This window comes from Mandrillus leucophaeus, unplaced genomic scaffold, assembly GCF_000951045.1.
Source record: "Mandrillus leucophaeus isolate KB7577 unplaced genomic scaffold, Mleu.le_1.0 Scaffold39, whole genome shotgun sequence".
In the NCBI taxonomy this organism is placed as follows: domain Eukaryota; kingdom Metazoa; phylum Chordata; class Mammalia; order Primates; family Cercopithecidae; genus Mandrillus; species Mandrillus leucophaeus.
This window is the reverse complement of record NW_012104142.1, coordinates 269,439-291,140: the sequence shown is the minus strand read 5'-3', so window position 1 is coordinate 291,140 and position 21,702 is coordinate 269,439. Positions and strand designations below refer to the sequence as shown.

The 21,702-nt window shown below is 42.6% G+C and overlaps 1 protein-coding gene across 1 annotated transcript; it reads right to left on the bottom strand.

Annotated features, from left to right (window-relative positions):
• Positions 1-3,506: 3,506 nt before the first annotated feature.
• Positions 3,507-20,778, bottom strand: SRGN (serglycin). The gene is made up of 3 exons (XM_011991016.1): positions 20,618-20,778; positions 11,601-11,739; positions 3,507-4,432 (listed from the first exon to the last, which is right to left on the bottom strand). The coding sequence occupies exons 1-3, from the start codon at positions 20,694-20,696 to the stop codon at positions 4,189-4,191; spliced, it is 462 nt and encodes a 153-aa protein (XP_011846406.1). The 5' UTR covers positions 20,697-20,778; the 3' UTR covers positions 3,507-4,188.
• Between the last annotated feature and the right edge of the window lie 924 nt (positions 20,779-21,702).

Below are 21,702 nucleotides of genomic sequence, written 5' to 3'. Positions count from 1 at the left end.
AAGTGCTGGGATTACAGGCTTGAGCCACCGCGCCCGGCCCATAGTGCTTTTTTATTGAGGCAATTGCCCTATGCCTCCTGACCATCTTGATCTTTCTGGTTGAATAATGTGGTGGTTAATTTTAGGTGTCAACTTCACTGGATTAAGGGATACCTAGATAGCAGGTAAAGCATTATTTCTGAGTGTATTTGTGAAGTTATTTCCTCAGGAGATTAGCGTGTGAGTTGGTAGACCAAGTGGGGAAGATCTGCCACATCCCTGCATCCCTGGTCCAAGGCCTTTGGACTTGGACTGACCTATGCTACCAGCTTCCTTGGTTCTCCAGCTTGCAGATGGCCTCCACCATCACATGAACCAATTGCCCTAATAAATCTTCTCTCATATGTCTACATATATGTCCTAGTGGTTCTGTCTCTCTGGCAAACCCTGCTTAGTACAATAGATTGAGCAATACTTTTGCTGGCTGTGCAACTACATTGCCTCTAGAGATGCCATCTCCTATCTCAGTGCCCATCAGGCTCCCCTGGATACATCTCCGACCTTGTTGCTCATTAAGATAACTGTACCTCTTGGCTTCTTGGCTGAGTGCGGTGCTCACGCCTGTAATCCTAGCACTTTGGGAGTTCAAGGCGGGCAAATTGCCTGAGCTCAGGAGTTCAAGACCAGCCTGGGCAACATGGTGAAACCCTGTCTCTACTAAAACACACACACAAAAAAATTAGCCAGGTGTGGCAGCGTGCGCCTGTAGTCCCAGCTACTCAGGAGGTTGAGGCAGGAGAATTGCTTGAACCCGGGAGGCGGAGGTTGCAGTGAGCTGAGATCGTGCCACTGCACTCCAGCCTGGGCAACAGAGTAAGACTCCATTTCCAAAAAAAAAAAAAGCAACTGCACCTCTTGGCTTCTGATGGTTGAGTACTACCACCTGGCCTCTATTATTTTGGTACCCATTATTCCCACTGCTATTAATAAGCCCAGTTATGTAACAACATCAGCCCTGCCCGTCAGAGGAAAGCCACTGCAGATGGCTCAGAGGTGCTGATTGCTCTCACCAGGCTATTCTTTATTGCTTTGACCTTCCTGCAAAACAGTCATCTGGTGGGTTTGCAAGGCTTATATAGTCAGTTGATTCTATCATGTGCATTTCCTTAATCCTATTGACCCCTTTTTCCACTGCCGGGCATGACAATTCTAGTATTTCCACTTCACTTAAGTGTGGGCTGTCACTTTCTCCAAGTGTCTAAGAGCCATTTTAGCAGAGTCTCAACACCTTCTCCCAGGGTTCTTGCCCAGGCATTAAAACCTGTATCCCAGGAGGGTACACTCACATTGCCAAACACTCCCTTATCCAACTTTGTGTTCTATCGCCATCCCTGGATCAAGAACTTCTAGAGTTAAGTCTTATAGACACCCTCTCAGCTTTTAAGGTCCACATTAGCTACATTCTATAGAACTTTCAGAGTATTTTACCTTTCCTCCTGAGCAAGCCCAACACTTCCCTGTTGGTTTATACTGACTTCACTTTGATATTTATCTGCTGTCTAGGAAGGGAGGTGGGGACAGATCTTGAAGGAGGGTGCGTGTTATCTTTAAGGGTAGAGACCTCTTGATTGTCTTCAACAGGAAAGCATTAGTTTTTTTGTTTTTTGATTGTTGGTTTTTTTGTTTTTTTGGCGGGGGACAGAGTCTCACTCTGTCACCCAGGCTGGAGTGCAGTGGTGTGATCTCTGCTCATTGCAAATTCCACCTCCCAGGTTCAAGTGATTCTCATACCTCAGTCTCCCGAGTAGGATTACAGATGCTCGCCACCACAACCAGCTAATTTTTGTATTTTTAGTAGAGACAGGGTTTCACTATGTTGGCCAGGCTGATCTTGAACTCCTGACCTCAAGTGATCTGCCCGCCTCAGCCTCCCAAAGTGCTGGGATTACAAGCATAAGCCACCACACCTGGCCAGCATTAGTCCTTAAAGCACGGGACTCTTAAATTCAGAGGTTCAAAGGAATCTGAGGATTTAAAACCTGAATGTATCAGCCCGGATGTCTCCATCTCTCAGGGTCCCATTTTTCCCCGGTAAGGACTCTGAGCTTGCATAACACACTGGACTAAGCTGACAATTTAATATTCTTGGAATTCTGCAATTTTTTTTTTGAGATGGAGTCTCCCTCTGTCGCCCAGGCTGGATTGCAGTGACATGATCTTGGCTCACTGCAACCTCCCAGGTTTGAACCGCCCAGGTTCAAGCAGTTCTCCTGCTTCAGCCTCCCGAGTAGCTGGCATTATAGATGCCTGCCACCACGCCCAGCTAATTTTTGTATTTTTAGTAGAGACAGTGTTTCGCCATGTTGGCCAGGCTGATCTCAAACTCCTGACCTCAGGTAATCCACCCGCCTCAGCCCCCACAAAGCGTTGGGATTGCAGGCGTGAGCCATCGCGCCCAGCCATCTGCTATTCTCATAAGTCCTGGGCCTGGTCCTCAGCCTTTTGAGTCCTTCTATTACAGAAGAGAGTTTCTTAATATGCTGCCAAGGAGGCACAATGATTTTCACATTTAGCCTTTAATTAATCATCCTTAGCCTTTCATTGTCTTTTTCAAAAGCACTAATTAAGTACAGCAATAGCCAACCAATACCATTGTCTTTATTATTACTACTTGCCAACATTTCTCAGACTCCTAGTACATTATACCCTGGTGCCCTCCCTTCCACTGGTACACCATCTCGGTTCATCACCAGTGAAAATTTTAACAATTGCACTGCTATCTTGTGCCTGTGCTCATCTATGGCCAAGGATGGAGTCCTTATTGCCAGCCAGGCAGCAGGCAATCTAGCTCCAAAATCCCATCTCAGCATCCATTTCCTATCCCTCCTGGCACAACCTGTCACAAGTTGTGTTCTCCAAGAAGCAAATTCTGAGATGGAAACCAGCAGAAAATTTCTAAGGGAGCACTCTCAGGATAGACACCTATGAGTGGAATGGAAGGAAGTAAAACTGAGTAAAGAAGAAATTGAGCTACAAAGTAGTCCCAGCACAACCTGATCTGACCCTGTGGGGAGTTTTGAATCTGTATGACCCTTCTGAGTTCAGGCCTTGATATACCCACGTCAGCCAGTCACTGGATGCAGGCTGCCCTGCAAACAGCATGACCTTGGGCAAGGTGGCTCTCGCCAGCAGAGATTAATTTGAGTAAGTATTCAGTTCTGAAGCTGGGATCTGGACAGTGTAGCACAGAATCCATGATGGCAATGCAAGGAGGCTTTTCAGAACTAAGGGGAACAGAGATGGAACTATCTTTCAGGTGAGGAAGTGCTTTGAGAGGTATAACCCTCTTGCTAAGGCATCATTGCTTTCTTCACCTGCTAGTTAGTATGATTTAATTCTAGTTACAAAACTTGTGTTTACTGTAGAATACGTTTAAAGTTGTTTTGTTGATAAGACTTCTAGAGAAACGTCTGGCCAAAAATAACTATTTCCTGGGTTTAGAACAAGAGATCCGAGACAACTTAACCTTTGGTTATATTTCTGCTTTAATATATAGTAACATTTGAAAATACGCAGATATCCAGGAAAAAAAGGTAAAGCAGTATGAGGTATTGAGAGCACAACTGTGCTTTAATTTGGGAGTTATTTGGGGTGTTATGTAACAGCAATCGTACTTGTAGATAAACATGTCCACTAGCTCTGCAAACACATTCAAAGGTAATAGTATATAGTACACTCCACACTGTAAAATATGTCAAATACCCCCACTCTACAAATTCACTGTGCTTCATTATTTTTTTGTTTTGTTTTTATAAGAAAAGGGGCATATCTGTAATTCACAATCCAAATCAGATTCTTAATTTAGGTACGAAATATTACCTGCCAATTTGCTTCTCAAACCATTTTTTTTAAAAAAATATATTCTTTAAAGCCATTTTATGGCCATGGGAATCTAATTAATTTCATAATGATGTTGGCTGAATATGATACCAAAAAATGCAGGTATTTTCAAGAACAATAAGATAGATAACAGCATTAAAGCATAATCCTTTAAGAATTCATGAGAAAAAAAGGATGATAAAACTTAAGCTTCTTTTTCAGATGTTTAAAAATGTCTATGAAATCCTTTGTCCCAAGGTTGATCATTTAACCATGGTACACAAAATATGCTAAATACATTGCCTGGTGTCAAGGTGGGAAAATTCTCTTTTATATCATAAAATCCTCTTCTAATCCATGTTGACCCAAGTCCTGGCTGTCTGAGGGCAGATTCCTGTCAAGAGACCTAAGGTTGTCATGGAAAGCATCACTTTCATCTACTGGTTGGTAATCTTGTTCCATTTCAGTTACAAAGCCACTCCCAGATCCTGATCCAGAGCCGGAGCCGGAACCTGATCCAGAATAGTCCTCAGAAAGTGGGAAGATACGATTCAAGTCCTGGATTCTTGTCTTTCTGAAGTATGAAAGAAAAATGGGAAAAAAAAAACAGTAGAGTTTGACATGTGGGAAAGATAATTTTAACAGTTTTTTTTTTTAAGATAAGGAGATAAATAGAGTGATCTAGTTGCTTAAATTAAGAGATTTAAAAGCTTCCAAATTATTCAATGTTTTAAAACCAACAAAAAAACAGGTCAAATGTTCCTATGTGTTTGCCTATACTTATTGCACCGATCAACTCCACATCTACCTATTGCAGATAAACAGTGTTAATTTTGTTATCACTAGCATATACATTCTATATTTGAAATTTACTTAAGAAATCATTTTTATTTTTATTTTTTTAATTTTTATTTTTGGAGACAGAGTCTTGCTCTGTTGCCCAGGCTGGAGTGCAGTGGTGCCATCACAGCTCACTGCAACCTCCGCCTCCCAGGTTCAAGTGATTCTCCTGCCTCAGCCTCCCAAGTAGCTGGGACTACAGGTGTGCGCCACCACACCCGGCTAATTTTTGTATTTTTAGTAGAGATGGGGTTTCACCATATTGGCCAGGCTGGTCTTAAACTCCTGACCTTGTGAACCACCCACCTCAGCCTCCCAAAGTCCTGGGATTACAGGCGTAAGCCACTGCACCTGGCCCAATAAATCATTTTTAAAAGAAGGCCTCTTGGCCGGGTGTGGTGGCTCATGTCTGTAATCCAAGCACTTTTGGGAGGCCAAGGTAGGTGATCAATTGAGGTCAGGAGCTCGAAACCAGCCTGACTAACATGGTGAAACCCCGTCTGTACTGAAAATACAAAAATTAACCAGGCGTGGTGGCACAGGCTTGTAATCCCAGCTACTCAGAAGGCTGTGGTGACAGAATCACTTGAACCAGGGAGGCAGAGGTTGCAGTGAGCCAAGATCGCGCCATTGCACTCCAGCCTGGGCAACAGAGCAAGACCGTCTCAAAAAAAGACCTCTTTCTCTCTAAAGGAAGGACAAACTGCCAGGTGCGGTGGCTCACGCCTGTAATCCTAGCACTTTGGGAGACTGAGGCAGGTGGATCACCTGAGGTCAGGGTTTTGAGACCAGCTTGGCCAACATGGTGAAACCCCGTTTCTACTAACAATACAAAAATTAGCCGGGCATGGTGGTGCATGCCTGTAATCCCAGCTACTTAAGAGGCTGAAGCAGGAGAATCGCTTGAACCTGGGAGGCGGAGGTTGCAGTGAGCCGAGATCGTGCCACTGCACTCCAGTCTGGGCTACGAGAGCAAAACTCCGTACCCTCCACCAAAAAAAAAAAGAAAGGACAAACAACTAACAACTAAGTCAGCCCAGACAGATGACATTTTTTCCTAAATTAAAATTTCCATAAAAGTTCTAATAATTTACAGTGCTTCAACAAAGCTCACTTTTGAGAAATTCTTTGTAAGAAGCTAAGCTTTATGTATATATACCAGCATATAAACATTCAATTTCCTATCAAAAAATGACCCTGTCTCCAACTTGCATTCATTCAGCTGAAGAGTGCTGAAAGGTAAGGCTGCCTTCTGGGTTGACTGTGATGATTAGAAATTCAAAGAGCACAAAATCGTCCAAGCAATGACGACAGCCCTCGGTGACAGAGCAGGGTAACGAAGGATCAGAGACAAAAGCTGAGTGTCACAGCTTACAAGTCATTTCCTCCATGAAAATAATAAACCACCAGCATATAATCAATTAGAGTTTTAATTCATGTACACATTCAATAAATATTTGTTGAACATCTGGTCCTCGTTTTGAGGGCCTGGGATAGAACAGAGGCAGACCAATGAAGCTCCTGCTCAAGAAGTTTTTATTTTAGTGGCGAAGACAGACAATAAGTGAATAAATGAATCAGGAAAATCGTAGGTGGTACAGATAAATGAAATTGACTAATGTAATAGGGAGTGACCAGGTGGCTACTTTAGCCTGGGGTGTCAGAGCTGGAAACACAGATTTGGTAGTTAAACCCTTGGAACCAATGGAGGTCATCGACAGAAAACATGTAGATAGAGAAGGGGGACCAGGCCACAGCCAGGGTCACACCAACATGTTAAATATTGAGCAGAGGAAAAAGCACAACCAGAGAAGTAGGAAGAAACAGGATAAGGCAGGGCATGTAAGCCCCAAGAAAAAAGCATTTCAAGGGAGGGGTCAACAATTTTTTTTTTTTTTCTTGTAAAAGAAAGGGCCTTCTTCTGTTGTGTGGGCTGGAGTGCAGTGGCATGATCATGGCTCACTGCAGCCTCACCCTCCCGAACTCAAGCCGTCCTCCCACCTCAGCTTCCTTTGTAGCTGGGACCACAGGCGTGAGTCACCATGCCCGGCTAATTTTTCTATTTTTTGTAGATAGGGTCTCACTATGTTGCCCAGGCAGGCTCGTCTTGAACTCCTGAGCTCAAGTGATCCTCCTGCCTTGGCCTCCCAAAGTGCTGGGATTACATGCATGGCACAGTCAGCCATTTTTGAAGGTAATTAAGGGTCAAGTAAGCTGAAAATAGAGAAGTAATCAGTGACTTTGTCAACCAGGGTGGAGTGTAGGAACAGAAGTCTAGCTGTGAGGAAAGGAGGGAGCAGGCATGGGTGGCCCTTTCAGGAGATCCTATTGTGAAGAGGTGCAGAGAAGGGCAACTGCTGGAGAGGACGCAGAGTCAAAGGAGAGATGTTGCCTGAACATAGGAGATACTAAAGTACTGAGATACTGATGGGAAGAAGTATACTAAGATACTGATGGGAAGAAGACACTGGGTTTGGAGAGATAACTGCAGAATGGAAGTCCTGGAGAAGATGCATGGGAAAAGGATACTGGCCATAAAAAGAGGTGGCCTTGGAAGCTGCAACAGCCAGGGTCCAATCAGGAAACTTCTCCAGATATTTAACACAGAGGGAATTCCTCGTACAGGTGATGGAGGAGAAGTAAAGCCAAATGGGGGATAGCGAGGTAACCCAGAGATTAGCAATAGCAAGAAAATATTTCCCTCGGCTGGGCGCAGTGGCTCATGCCTGTAATCCCAACACTTGGGGAGACTGAGGCAGGCAGATCAATTGACGTCAGAAGTTCAAGACCAGCCTGGTCAACACGGCAAAATCCCATCTCTACCAAAAATACAAAATTAGCTGGGCATAGTGGCACACCTGTAATCCCAGCTACTCAGGAGGCTGAGGCAGGTGAATAGCTTGAACCTGGGAGGCAGAGGTGGCAGTGAGCCAAGATCGCACCACTGCATTCCAGCCTGGGTAACAAGAGTGAGACTCTGAAAAAAAGAAAGAAAGAAGGAAAGAAGGAAAAGAAAGAAAAGAAAGAAAGAAAGAAAGAAAGAAAAAGAAAGAAAGAAAGAAAGAAAGAAAGAAAGACAGACAGACAGAAAGAAAGAAAGAAAGAAAGAAAGAAAGAAAGAAAGAAAGAAAGAAAGAAAGAAAGAAAGAAAGAAGAAAAGAAAAGAAAAGAAATACTGCCCTCTTTGGGCTACAGCTATAGTGGAAGGAGGTTGTCTATTTCCTGAGCCCGGGGACTAGAGGCATCTGGTGGGAGCTGAGGCCATGGGCGAAACACAGTCCTGCCCAAGGTGCCACCCAAGGCAGGGAGTAAGGAGAAGAAACATGCCTCTCTCCCTTCCTCCCAAGCTCTCAATCTCTCTTCCTTGCCTCCCATCGGCCAAAGTCAGCCACAGCCCTGGGAGCCTGAGAAATGCAGACCCCAGGGGTCAGTTCTCCTCCCACCCCACAGCTAGTACAGAGCAGGGCCAGGGGAGGACAGGAGGATCCGAGGGCAAAAGGGCTTGGGATCGGCACAGAAGCAAGGACCATTCTTTCGCAATGACGGGAAGGAAAGCACAGGGTCAGGGTGAGAAGCAAAGTTACTGGCTTTGAGGAAGGAAAATAGAGATTTGAGCAGAGGAGGAACGGTTTGCAAGCGTTCTTTTGGAGAATTTGAGCTATTCTCTTAACATTTTGTTTTATTTTTTAATTTTAGTTTTAATTGTATTTATTCATTTTAAATGTATTTATTTATTTTGAGACAAGGTTTTACTCTGTCACCCTGGCTGGAGTGCAGTGCCACACCACGGCTCACTTCAGCCTTGACCTCTCAGGATCAAGCAATCCTCCCACCTCAGCCTCCCGAGTCACTGGGACCACAGGCATGCCTGGCTAGTTTTTGTATTTTTCTGTAGAGACGAGGTTTCTCCATGTTTGGCTAATTTTTGTATTTTTCTGTAGAGACAGGGTTTCTCCATGTTACCCAGGCTGGTCTCAAAGCAATCTGCCTGCCTTGGCCTCCCAATCTGCCTGCCTCAGCCTCTTAATAGCTGGGATTACAGGCGTGCCACTATGCCCAGCTAATTTTTGTATTTTTAGTAGAAATGGGTTTCCGCCATGTTGGCCAGGCTGGTCTCCAACTCCTAACCTCAAGCAATCTGCCTTGGCCTCCCAAAGTGTTGGGATTACAGGTGTGAGCCATAGTGCCTGGCCACTAATTTTTAAACAGAGATCGGGTCTTGCCGTGTTGCCCAGGCTGGTATCAAATTCTTGGCCTCAAGTGATCCTCCCACCTCAGTCTCCCAAACTGGGGGGATTACAGGCATGAGCCACTGCAGCCTAACATTTTAGATTTAAATGAATTAGTATTGAAACCAATGACTTAAAGTAATGGAGGATGCTGTAATATTACATTCAAACTTAATGCTGAGACCTTAAAGTATGAATGCAGGAGTAGGGCTACAAAGTACAAAGTTGCATATTGAAGACTGTAATGATGTAATCACTAACGCAGTGAATACCAGTGATGGAGAAAGTCACCAGTGCTGGGAATGGTGGCTCATGCCTGTAATTCCAGCACTTTGGGATGCTGAGGTGGGAACTGCTTGAGCTTAGGAGTACATGACCAGCCTAGGAAACATACAGAGACCCCCGTCTCTACAAAAAAAAATTTTTTTTTTAATTAGCTGGGCATGGTGCTCTGTGCCTGTGGTCCCAGCTACTAGGGAGGCTGAGGCAGGAAGATCACTTGAGGAGTTCGAGGCTGCAGTGAGCTATGATCACACCACTGCACTCCATCCTGGGTGACAGAGAAGATCCTGTCTCAAAAAAAAAAAAAAAAAAAAAAAAGAGGAAGTCACCAGGATCCCAAAGTGATGTGAAATGTACCTGGTTTGGAGCACGACGAACCACCTGGCTTTGAGGATAATGATTTTCTAGGTTTGAGCCTGGAGATTAAAACTTTTATGATAATCCTTTTCTTAGTATATATATTTTGCTGCATCCTATATAGCTTTAGTATTCATTGAATTAATGATTTCTAATATAATTCAATTTTTGTTACTCATGAATTTATATCAGGTCTTTTTTGCAAGTTTAAAGCAAGTTTTATCTGATCAAGAAGAGATTTGATTTTTGTTTTACAAGTCATGGCCAATTATTCTTCGTTTCTCTAATTTTTTTTTTTTTTTTTGAGACAGGGTCTCACTGTGTTGCCCAGGCTGGAGTGCAATGGCATAAATAAGGTTCACTGCAGGCTCAACCTAGGCTCAAGAGATTCTCCCACCTCAGCCTCCCGAGTAGCTGGGACTACAAGTGCACATCACCATGCCTGGCTAATTTTTGTATTTTTTGTAGAGACGGGGTCTTGCTGTATTGCCCAGGCTGGTCCCAAACCTCCTGGGCTCAAGGGATCCTCCCACCTCAGCCTCCCAAGGTGCTGGGATTATAGGCATGAGCCTCTGCACCTGGCCATTTTTTAAAATAATTACCATCTAATTGAAGAACATTTTTTAATATAAAAAATGTATTTGAAATAGAGATAGGGTCTCACTATGTTGCCCAGGCTGGTCTCAAACTCCTGGGCTCAAACAATTCTCCTGCCTCGGCCTCCCAAAGTGCTAGGATTACAGGCATGAGCCTCCACTCCTGGCAGAAGAACACTTTAATCACCTCCTCCAAGAAAAATCCTCATACCCATTAGCAGTCACTCCTTATTCCTCCCTTTCCCCAGCCCCTGGAACCCACTAATCTGCTTCCTGCCTCTAGGGATTTGCCTCTATTCTGGACATTTCATCTAAATTGAATCATACAATATGTGGCTTTTTGTGTCTGGCCTTCCTTCACTCTGCATAATGTTTCCAAGGTTTATCTATGTTGTAGCATGTGTCAGTACTTCATTCTTTTTATGACCCAATAATATTCCTTTGTATGCTTATATCACATTTTGCTTATCCATTCAGTTAATTATTGGATTTTAATATATAGTGTGTTCTGTTTACACAAATAAAACAATGTTCAATCATTTTCAATACCTGTTGATGAAAAGCCCTCAATGCTCCTGTCTACCATCCACAAAAAAACTTTCAAAAACAGGTGAATCATGTATACTCGCACATGTCATATGCCAGTGTATACAGTACAGTTTTACTATGTACTGCAGAGTAAGAGCCAAACTACCAAAGCAAAAGCTTGAATCAAAACATTCTGGACAGCTTGAAGAAAAACACTCCCACATCTGTGCCAAGAGGTTGTGAAATTACGGACACTTTAAAATTAGAGAAAAGGCCAGGCATGGTGGCTCATGCTTCTAATCTCAATACTTTGGGAGGCCGAGGCGAGTGGATCACCTGAGGTCAGGAGTTCGAGACCAGCCTGGCCAAGATGATGAAACCCCATCTCCACTAAAAATACAAAAAATTAGGCTGGGCGCGGTGGCTTACGCCTGTAATCCCAGCATTTTGGGAGGTCAAGGCAGGCAGATCACTAGGTCAGGAGATTGAGACCATCCTGGCTAATAAGGTGAAACCCCATCTCTACTAAAAATACAAAAAAATTAGCTGAGAGTGGTGGCAGGTTCCTGTAGTCCCAGCTACTCTGGAGGCTGAGGCGGGAGAATGGCGTGAACCCAGGAGGTGGAGCTTGCAGTGAGCCGAGAATAAGCCACTGCACTCCAGCCTGGGCGACAGAGTGAGATTCCATCTCAAAAAAAAAAAAAAAAAAAATTCAGCTGGGCATGGTGGCGGACGCCTGAAATCCCAGCTGCTCAGGAGGCTGAAGCAGGAGAATCACTTGAACCTAGGAGGCGGAGGTTGCAGTGAGCTGAGATCGCACCATTGCACTCCAGCCTGGGCAAGAAAAGTGAAACTCTGTCTCAAAAATAAATAAATAAATAAATAAATAAATAAATAAAAGTCCACTTACGGAAAAAGGTCAGTCCTCAGCCGGGGGATCTTGTTGGATTCACTTGGAAGTAGGTCGAACACTGGTCCTTTTTCTTCAATGCAGTTTGCAGAATTACTGTCTGGATTGCAGCGCACCCATTGGTACCTGGCTGGATAACCTGCCCAACAAGGAACCCACATTGTTACTAAGTATCTACTACACAGCTTCTAATCACTCTGTCCTAAGAAGCTTTTACTTTTGCTTTTTTTCAAGACAGGGTCTCACTCTGCTGCCCAAGCTGGAGTGCAGTACTGTGATCATAGCTCACTGCAACCTTCAACTCCTGGGCTCAAGCCATTCTCCCACTCCAGCCTCCTGAGTAACTGGGACTACAGGCACACCACCATGCCCAACTAGTTTTGGTTTGTTTTGTTTTTTGTTTTTGTTTTGTTTTGTTTTGTTTTGTTTTGTTTGGAGAGATGGGGTCTCACTATGTGCCCAGGTTGGTCTCAAATGCCTGGGCTCAAGCAATCCTCCTGCCTTGGCCTCCCAGAGTGCTGAGATTACAGGCATGAGCCACTGCACCCAGCCTGCCCTAAGAAGGTTTTAACTAAATAGATTCTAAATTTGGTAAAAGGCAAAATGTAGACAGATTTTACGCCCATTCATATAACAGCAGCACCTACTACGTGCCAGCATTTTATATAAATTGTCCTTCTTACTACATTCCAAAAAGTAGCAGAGTTTAAAGTTAGAATAGGCCTTGGAATCAGCTACCTGGAGGGAAGTCCCAGCTCTGCTGACTCGTTATGAAACCTTAACTTCTCTGAACCCTTACTGTAATATGAAGATACTAATAGTGCCATAAATCTATCACAAAAATTAAACGAGAAAATAAACGTAAAGAATTTAACACAGTGCCAGGCACACAGTAAACACTTGATAATATTAACTGTTGTTACTTTTGTACTATTATCTCAATTTTACACAAAAGAAAATTGCAGCCACACAGGCTCTAAGTAAAGAATCCAGGATTCCAACCCACATCTGACCCCAAAGCCCACATCTTTTCATAGAGATGAGTCAAATCAGGTTCAGAAAGGGGAAGGAACACACTGTGTAATACCCATGGTATTACAGAATTCTAGTTCTTGTGTTTTAGGGCCATACAGTATTCTTAGGAATGAAAAGTAGATAACAATTTGTCCTGTGTCTTTGCACTCAGATTTCACAAGAACAAGTCTCCTCTATCCACAGAGGCCCAGGCAGCTTGGAATATCTGAGTCTCAGCTTCTTCTGAATTTCATTTCTACGGAAAAGGTTCCAAATCTGATGTTATAAGGTTATATAGGAGATTTATTTATTTATTTATTTATTTATCTTATTTTGTTTTATTTTATTGAGAGAGAGTCTTTCTCTGTTGCCCAGGCTGGAGTGCAGTGGCACAATCTCGGCTCATGGCAGCCTCCGCCTCCCGAGTTCAAGCAATTTTTCTGCTTCACCCTCTGAAGTAACTGGGATTACAGGTGCTCACCACCACGCCCAGCTAATTTTTTGTATTTTTAGTAGAGATGGGGTTTCACCATGTTGCCCAAGTTGGCCTCGAACTCCTGAGCTCAGGCAATCCACCCACCTCAGCCTCTGAAAGTGCAAGGATTACAGGCGTGAGCCACTGTGCCTGGCTTATATAGGAGGTTCTTTATTAGCTAATGAAATAAAATCTTCCTTCCTCAATTTAGCAAAGACAAAGGCCTGGTGGCGAGAAATACTTCACCGCCCTTCAAAAAGTTCATCTCCTCCCCACTCTAAGCATACACTTTATTCTAGTAAGTGCAACTAATAATTACCTAGCAAGAAGGAGCATGTCTAGGATTCTTGAAAGGCAGGAAGGGTGGTTTTAAAGCTCACCACAAAATAATGGAAAACACTCAGATAAATTACAAGGCATCAACTCATAAGAGAATACTAACCAAATGAAGAAAAGTCCTTTTTTTTTTTTTTTTTTTTTAATGGAGTCTCGCTCTGTTACCCAGGCTCGAGTGCAGTGGTGTAATCTCGGCTCACTGCAACCTCTGCCTCCCAGGTTCAAGCGATTCTCCTGCCTTAGCCTCCTGAGTAGCTGGGATGACAGGTGCCCACAATCACACCCGGCTAACTTTTGTAGTTTTAGTAGGGACACGGTTTCATCATGTTGGCCAGGCTGGTCTCGAACTCCTGACCTCAGGTGATCCACCCACCTCGGTCTCCCAAAGTGCTGGGATTACAGGCATGAGCCACCACGCCCAGTCAAAAGTACTTTTTATGGAAAAGATGATGTGGCATTGTAGAAAAATCTATACTTAAAAATGAGTGAGAGGGTGAGAGGCGGGTAGGGCAATACCTTTTTTTTTTTTTTTAAATCAAATAAAAGTAAAAATTAGGCTGGGTATGATAGCTCACGCCTGAAGTCCCAGCACTTTGGGAGACTGAGGTGGGAGGATCACTTGAGCCGAGGAGTTCAATACCAGGCTGGGCAACATAGGTAGACTCCCATCTCTGCCAAAAAAAAAAAAAAAAGATTTTAAAAATTAGCTGGATGTGGTAGCATGCACCTGTAGTCCCAGCTGCTTAAGAGGATTGCTTAAGCCTGGGAGGTCACAGTGAGCCAAGATTGCACGACTGCACCCAAGCCTGGGTGACAGAGCAGACTGTCTCACAAGAAAAAATTTACAAAATTAAAAATAAATAAAAATAACTGAGAAAATCAGAATACCACTTTGTGTGAATAAAAGTTTCAATTATATAACAGACATGGGGGGGAAACGGAAGGAAATACACAAAAATAACTGGTGGCAGAATCTTTGCTTTTTTTTTCTCATTTCGTTTTCTAAATTGCTATAATAAACAATATTCCTCTAAAAACATAAACATTAAACACTTTAATATAGAAAACAGTAAATATTCTCCCATTGGATTTTCTTCCTTTTGTTTGTAACTATATATTATTCTATCATAATCTTTCCTGTGATTCCTGAGTATAGCTTACAATGTCTGGTCTGGGAGAGCTGTTTGTCCAAAATGAGTTAGCTCTGCCACTGCCTGGAGGCTGGGGATAAGGCAGGCAAAATTACTTTTCAATGTCTGCCCCTTACTGGCTGTGTGATCTTGGCCAACTTAAACTCCCTGTGCCTCAATTTTCTCATCTGTAGGATGGAGCAGTAATAGAGCTAATAATGAGATACAAATGTTAGGTTCTCAGAGTAGTACCTAGCACGTAGTCAGAGCTCTTCACTGCTAGTTTCTCTCATGAGAAGGAGGACCACAATGGCCTATGATCTCTGATAGTGAACATCTTATAAATTTAAATTCAAATTCCTATTCTACCATTTAGTATCTCTAGGATTCTCAATTTATGGACTTTCTTTCTTTCTTTTTTTTTCTTTCTTTCTTTTATTTTTTTAATTTTTTTTTATTTTGAGATAGAGTCTGGCTCTGTTGCCCAGGCTGGAGTGCCGTGGCACATTTCAGCTCACTGCAACTTCCGCCACCTGAGTTCAAGCTATTCTTCTGCCTCAGGCTCCTGAGTAGCTGGGATTACAGGCGCGTGTCACCATGCCCAGCTAATTTTTTGCATTTTTAGTAGAGACGGAGTTAGCCAGGATGGTCTCGATCTCCTGACTTCGTGATCCGCTTGCCTCAGCCTCCCAAAGTGCTGGGATTACAGGCGTGAGCCTCCACGCCTGGCCTAGTTCCCCTCTTTCTTTCCTTTTGATTCTTTCCTGAGGTAGCATTAGTTTGGCATCTAATTGCTACTTATACGTCTCTTCCTGTAGGCGAAATAAAAATCCAGCATCCTCTCCAGCAGAGGGCGGTGTCTTCACACCTTATGCTGTCTAGACCAGCTCTGTCCAATAGAAACATAAAGCAAACCACATAGAGTTTTCAATGTTCTAGCGGCCATATTTTTAAAAGTAAAAAGTAACAGGTGAAATTAATTGTAATATATTTTGTTTAACCTAAAAATATATTCAAATATTGTCCTTTAACATATCATCAATATAAAAGTTATTAATGGGATATTTTGCATTCTTTTCTTCTTACTAAGGCTTCCAAATCGTGTATATTTTGCATTCACAGCATGTCCCAATTTGGCCTCGCCACATTTCAAGTGTTCAGTAGCCACAAGTGACTTGTAGCTACCATACTGGACAGAGCAGGCCTAGGCAGTCCTTCTGCAAGCCACTGACACACTGAATATCAAGCTGAGAAAATTGCTTACATAGGAAGCTAAACAGACAAATAATGCTTAATGAGAAAGCATCCAGGTGAAAGACCAATCTTTTCACCAGCATGACAAATGCAACTGTAGCAAATTAGTAAAAAATATTTCTAGAATACAAAATTCCCCCAGAGTTCAGAATCTCAGCTAATTAAAAATCGTAATGAAGTCTTTCTTCTTGGGGGTGATGAAAATGTTCTAAAAGCAATTATAGTGATGGCTGCATGACTCCGAGCATACTAAACAACACTGAATTGAACACTTTTTTTTTTTTTTTTTTTGAGACAGTCTTACTCCATCATCCAGGCTGGAGTGCAGTGATGCGATCTCAGCTAACTGCAACCTCCGCCTCCCAGGTTCAAGTGATTCTCCTGCCTCAGTCTCGCAAGTAGCTGGAATTACAGGTGCACGCCACCATGCCCAGTTAATTTTTGTATTTTTAGTAGAGATAAGTTCTCGCCATGTTGGCCACACTGGTCTCAAACTCCTGACCTCAAGTGATCCACCTGCCTTGGCCTCCCAAAGTGCTGGAATTACAAGCATCAGCCACCACACCTGGCCTAATCATTGAATCAAACATTTTTAATGGGTGAATTGTACGGTATGTGAACACCATCTCAACAAAGCTATTTTAAAATTTTATAAATAAATCAAAAGTAGAAGGATTCCCACTCCAAAAGTCTATCTAATTCGGGGCCGATGATGTTAAATGTACTTTAAAATAAAGAACAAGTTACACACACTAAATTCTTGACATAGCTATTCAAGGGCGTTGGCAGGATGTGAAAATTTGCAGTTCCAGCCCCTGTGGTTGTGAGAGTATCTTGACTCTATCTTGCTTGAGATAAATGTCTTGTGATTACAGTGGGTATGCTCATGGGCAGAAATGTTATCTTCCTAAAAGGGCCACTGATGGGATTTGTTGGTTAATTGTGAGGTGGATTCCAAGGGAAAGAATGGTTTTTATTTGAATCCTATCCCTCACTGCCCACCTCCCCCACCACCCTGAATCCTCATAGTTTCTTTGAGTAAATGTTACCAAGGCAAACAACTTTCTCCAATAGTCCATACCTTTTTATATTATGGCACTAACTTTTCCCCCAACACAATCACAATGTACTAATTTTTTTGTTTGTTTTTTGAGACAGGGTCTCAGTCTATCGCCCAGGCTGGAGTGCAGTGACATGATCTTGGCTCACTGCAACCTCCACCTCCCAGGTTCAAGTGGTTCTCCTGCCTCAGCCTCTTGAGTAGCTGGGATTACAGGTGCATACCACCATGTCCGGCTAATTTTTGTATTTTTAGTAGAGACGGGGGTTTCACCATGTTGACCAGGCTGGTCTTTAACTCCTGACCTCAAGTAATCCACCTTCCTCGTTCTCCCAAAGTGCTAAGACTATAGACGTGAGCCATTGCACCGGGCCTAATTTCCTATTCTTAATGGAAACTTACTGCAGGCATATTAGAGAAACTTAAGCAGCAACTACCATGAAGGGGAAAAGAAGACCATTTGATTCATTCAGAATGGTAGCATTATCTAAGCCGGAGTGACTTCCTCCTGGTCTATCAATTCCGCAGGACGGATAAGCTTCCCCAACTCTTGCACGGTTTGACAAGCTATAAAAAACTCCTAAGTTTACTTTCAATTTCTCCCTCAGTTCAGTGGGAAATATTATAGCAAAGGCTACAGTCAAAGGATTTTTTGTTTGTTTGTTTGTTTGTTTAAATAAAGAAAACCTCTAATCCATGAGCTGCAGTAGAAAGTTAATTCTGAATTTGAAATTAGACGACCAGTTCAGTTGTTAATTAGTTGTAATGGGTCTTGGGCATGACTCACAAATTTTTTGCAAGAGGTTGATGTATAGAGCAAATGAGATGAGAAATGTCAGATCCAGTTTTCTCCTCTATAATTAATGCTAATTCCTCCTCACAGGGAATGTGTTGATAATTACCAGAGAATGGATGTGAAATCACTTTACAAACAGCAGCACAATGAGTGGATCAGTATCGTTCCTGTGAGCTAGGAGACAGTATACAGTGGACACATGGGGGCCTGGCCCCCTTGGCTGCACCTGTTCATGGATATTCCTTTTTTTTTTTCTTTATGGGTATATTGGAAAAGAGAGGCAATAAGAGTGTAGGATTCACAGGCCTCATCAAATCCCCTGGAGATAGATTAGTCATCTGTGCTCTCCAGCGTTACCCACACATCCCCATATTTCCATTTCTTTGTGCTCGGTAGACACAATCTTACGCCACATCTTTACTTGGGTTTGACTAATAGTAAAAATATACCACCATCAAATTCATATGTTGAAGTTCTAACCCACAGAATCCCATAATGTGAAATTGTTCAGAAATAGGGTCACTGCAGATACAGTTAGTTAAGATGAGGCCATTAGGGTGGCCTTGATCCAATGTCTGGTAACCTTCTAAGAAGACGGTATTAAGACACGGATGCATGGAGGAAAGACCATGTGCAGACAAGGGAGAAGGTGCCATCTATAAGCCAAGGAGAGAGTCCTCAGAATGCGACCGACCCTGCCAGCACCTTGATCTTGGACTCCCATTTTCAGAACTGTGAGGAAATAAACTTCTGTTGTTTAAGCTACTCAGTCCGTGGTACTTTGTTATGGCAACCTGAGCAAACCATTATAGTAACCTGAAATGGTTTTGAATATGCTCAGTAAAAGCAAGCCAAAAGCCTAGCTGATTTGATCAGCTAAACCAAGGGGCTAGATAAACACTTTTTACAAGACAGGAAGAATGTTGTCGAATAATATCTGGCATTGCGTGGAGGCATGAGGAAATGGTGTCACGACTCTTCACATCACAGCCTTGTGCTGCAGTCACTCACACATGCAGCCAGTCAGGGACATCTATTTCCCTGCACGCTCAGATGTGGGCACAGGCCCTTGAGCCCGATACCAAGAGCCTTTTTTCGGAAACACCCTAGTTTGTCAGTTTCTCCCTTGTCTCTTTCTATGGTTTCCTTTTCTAACAAAGAGCTAAACCTATGAGGTCATGGTATAAATGCTAGTATTCTATACAATTTCATGATGAATTATTTTCTTTCTTTCTTTCCCTTTCTTTCTTTCCTTTCTCTCTCTTTCTCTCTTCCTCTCTTTCTCTTTTTCTGACAGAGTCTTGCACTGTCACCTGGGCTGGAGTACAGTGGTGTGATCTCAGCTCACTGCAACCTCTGCCTCCCAGGTTCAAGCAATTGAGCCTCAGCCTCCTAAGTAGCTGGGATGACAGGTGCGTGCCACCACACCAGGCTAATTTTTTTTTGTAATTTTAGTAGAGATGGGGTTTCACTATGTTGGCCAGGGTGGTTTCGAACTCCTGACCTCATGATCCGCATGCCTTGGCCTCCCAAAGTGCTGGGATTACAGGTGTGAGCCACCACGCCCGGTCTTCTTCATTTCTTTCTAATAAATACTGTGCAAGGAAAGTTTTTGTTTTCATTCTAGTTTTCCTTAATGAATCTTAGTGGGAAATTCATGTTTCTGGGAAATTTTGAAAACATAAAGACTTACGTATCTCTGGTTAGGGTATGCTCAGCACCATCTAGCCACTCAAGACTGTACTAAAGTATGGACCTCATTACTCTCGATCTTGTCAGACCACATGGTTATTTGGGAATTATTTCGTCAAGCTGAAGATATTCCCCAAAATATCCCAGGGAAGCCTGTTCCCTAAAACTGACAACGTTTTATATTTTTAAAATACATAGATTAATAAAGTTCCCGAAACATTACTTCCTCTTTTTTCAGTATTAGCATAACTAGAAGAAAATTATTTTATAAATTTCTAACATAAAATGAATGTCTCTGCGATCATCTGTAAGATTTCATCTCCACCGGAAGCAAGATCATGACAACCAAAAGTCGCTTTGACGAAACAAATCTAGAAAATGTGTGTCATTGTGACTCAACATTTCCCTTACCATTTGGCCTAACCTAATGTTTTTCGACTATAAGCTCAGCCATCTCTCTATCGAGCCATGATCTCTGTCTTATTTAGACATGATTCCTTATTTACCAAAGAAGAACAAATGGTATTTTTCTTACAAGCCTATCATTTTCATTGTCTCAGTCATTAGAGGTTTTAAGTTGTTTCAGAGTCTGACTAAACAACACTAAATGATAGATAAACGTAGGAAGATATTTCCGAATATGATGTTTCTCTGAGCAACAGTATAAATACCAAATTATTTGGCCTTCTCTTTAAAATCTGAGAGGGTTTACATTAACTATGTCTAACCATAATTGAGTTTTCAGTAAGAACCAAATTTATCTTTAAAAAAAAGAAGAAGAAAAAAAAAATACACACAGTCAGATTCACCCCAATTGGAATATAACATCTCCCAGTATTAAAATAACGATGACACCGTCACAGCGCACTAGAACTTGGGGCTGATGTAGACACTGAGGGGTAGGCAGAAACCCCCAAACACTCAAAGGTGCCATCTCCTCCATGCAACACACACAGGAGTCATTTTCTGGATTCCTTGAGCTTTTTAAAATGTATAAACCTCACATTTTCATCCCAAAATAGCACATTTCAATCATTGTAAGGGTTTACAAGAATGCACAGGCCGCCGAGTTTAATTTTTCTTGGTACCAAACTTAACTGAACTTATATTAAAGGGTTCGGCGACCCCAAATCCTTCTTCTTTGCCTCCTTTCCCATAATATTTATTATACATTCTATGCCTTAAAATGAATCTAATGACTTGTATGGACTATGGGGCTTACAGAGAAGATGGCTGGGGAACAAGACTCCTGAGTCTTACCTTGAACTGAGGATTCCAGAACCAGGATGAGGGCAAGAGCCAGGACGAGCCGACTGCATTTGAGTAGCTTCTGCATCATGACCAACTCACTCCAGCTCTCCCGGCTGCACGCCAACTTCTTGATTAGGAAATGTAGCAGGGTGCTCTCTGTCCCTTTTAGAAAAGGTTCCAAAACCTCAAACCCTGCCCAGAACACACGTCACAATTTCCTGAACAAATAGAAAGAGATCCACATCAAAACCCAGAAAGAAAGTGGGGGGGGGGGGGGAACACAGTAAAATAACTATTCATACCCATTATGAAACTGTACTGGACTCCCCCCAGGCCTGCTTTTTCAAAAGTTTTGTTGTTTGCCACTTGCCTGCCAGAAATTTTTTTTCCCTACTGAAACAGTAGAATCAGCATTCGGGACAGTTTGTTTTTCCTTTCCTTAGGTATTTTTAGTAGAGACAGGGTTTCACCTCAGGTAACAATCTAAACACGAGATTGCTAATATTGAGAATCTGCTGCATTTTTGATGAGATAAGGGAGCTAGGTGCTGCCTTTTCATCACCGAGCACTTTCAACATAAAACATTATCTTCATTTTATTTTTCACCGGGGAGTAGCATATCTCACTGAGCCAAGCTCATGAAGTGAAACTTCAAAGCTGAGCTCTAACCTTCAAGAATGAGTTGTCGGATTTCAGATGAACAGTTTCTTCTTAAACTCAGCTTCTTGCATTGGATCATCGGCTCTCTATCTCAAGAACATACGATTTTCAGTTACAAAGACCATGGTAAAACAGAAAAATTCTTTTGCATTCCTCTCTCCTTCACACTGAGCATTTCTTATGATTGGATTCCATTTCTACTTTTATCTGTTCTCCTAGTCAAAACTTTCAACTTGAGTTTTGGGTCCTCTGGGCTTGAATAAGCCAGAAATCAGGAATGAGGGAGAGATTGTACTCACAGCGAGCTGCTGGACCTCAGCAAACAACACAAACCTCTTCCTCATGTAGATAAAGGAACAGCATTTTCCCTGGGCATCATGCAGATTTCTGGAGGACTAAGGCTCTATATTAAAGTTATACAATAAAGGTCAGGT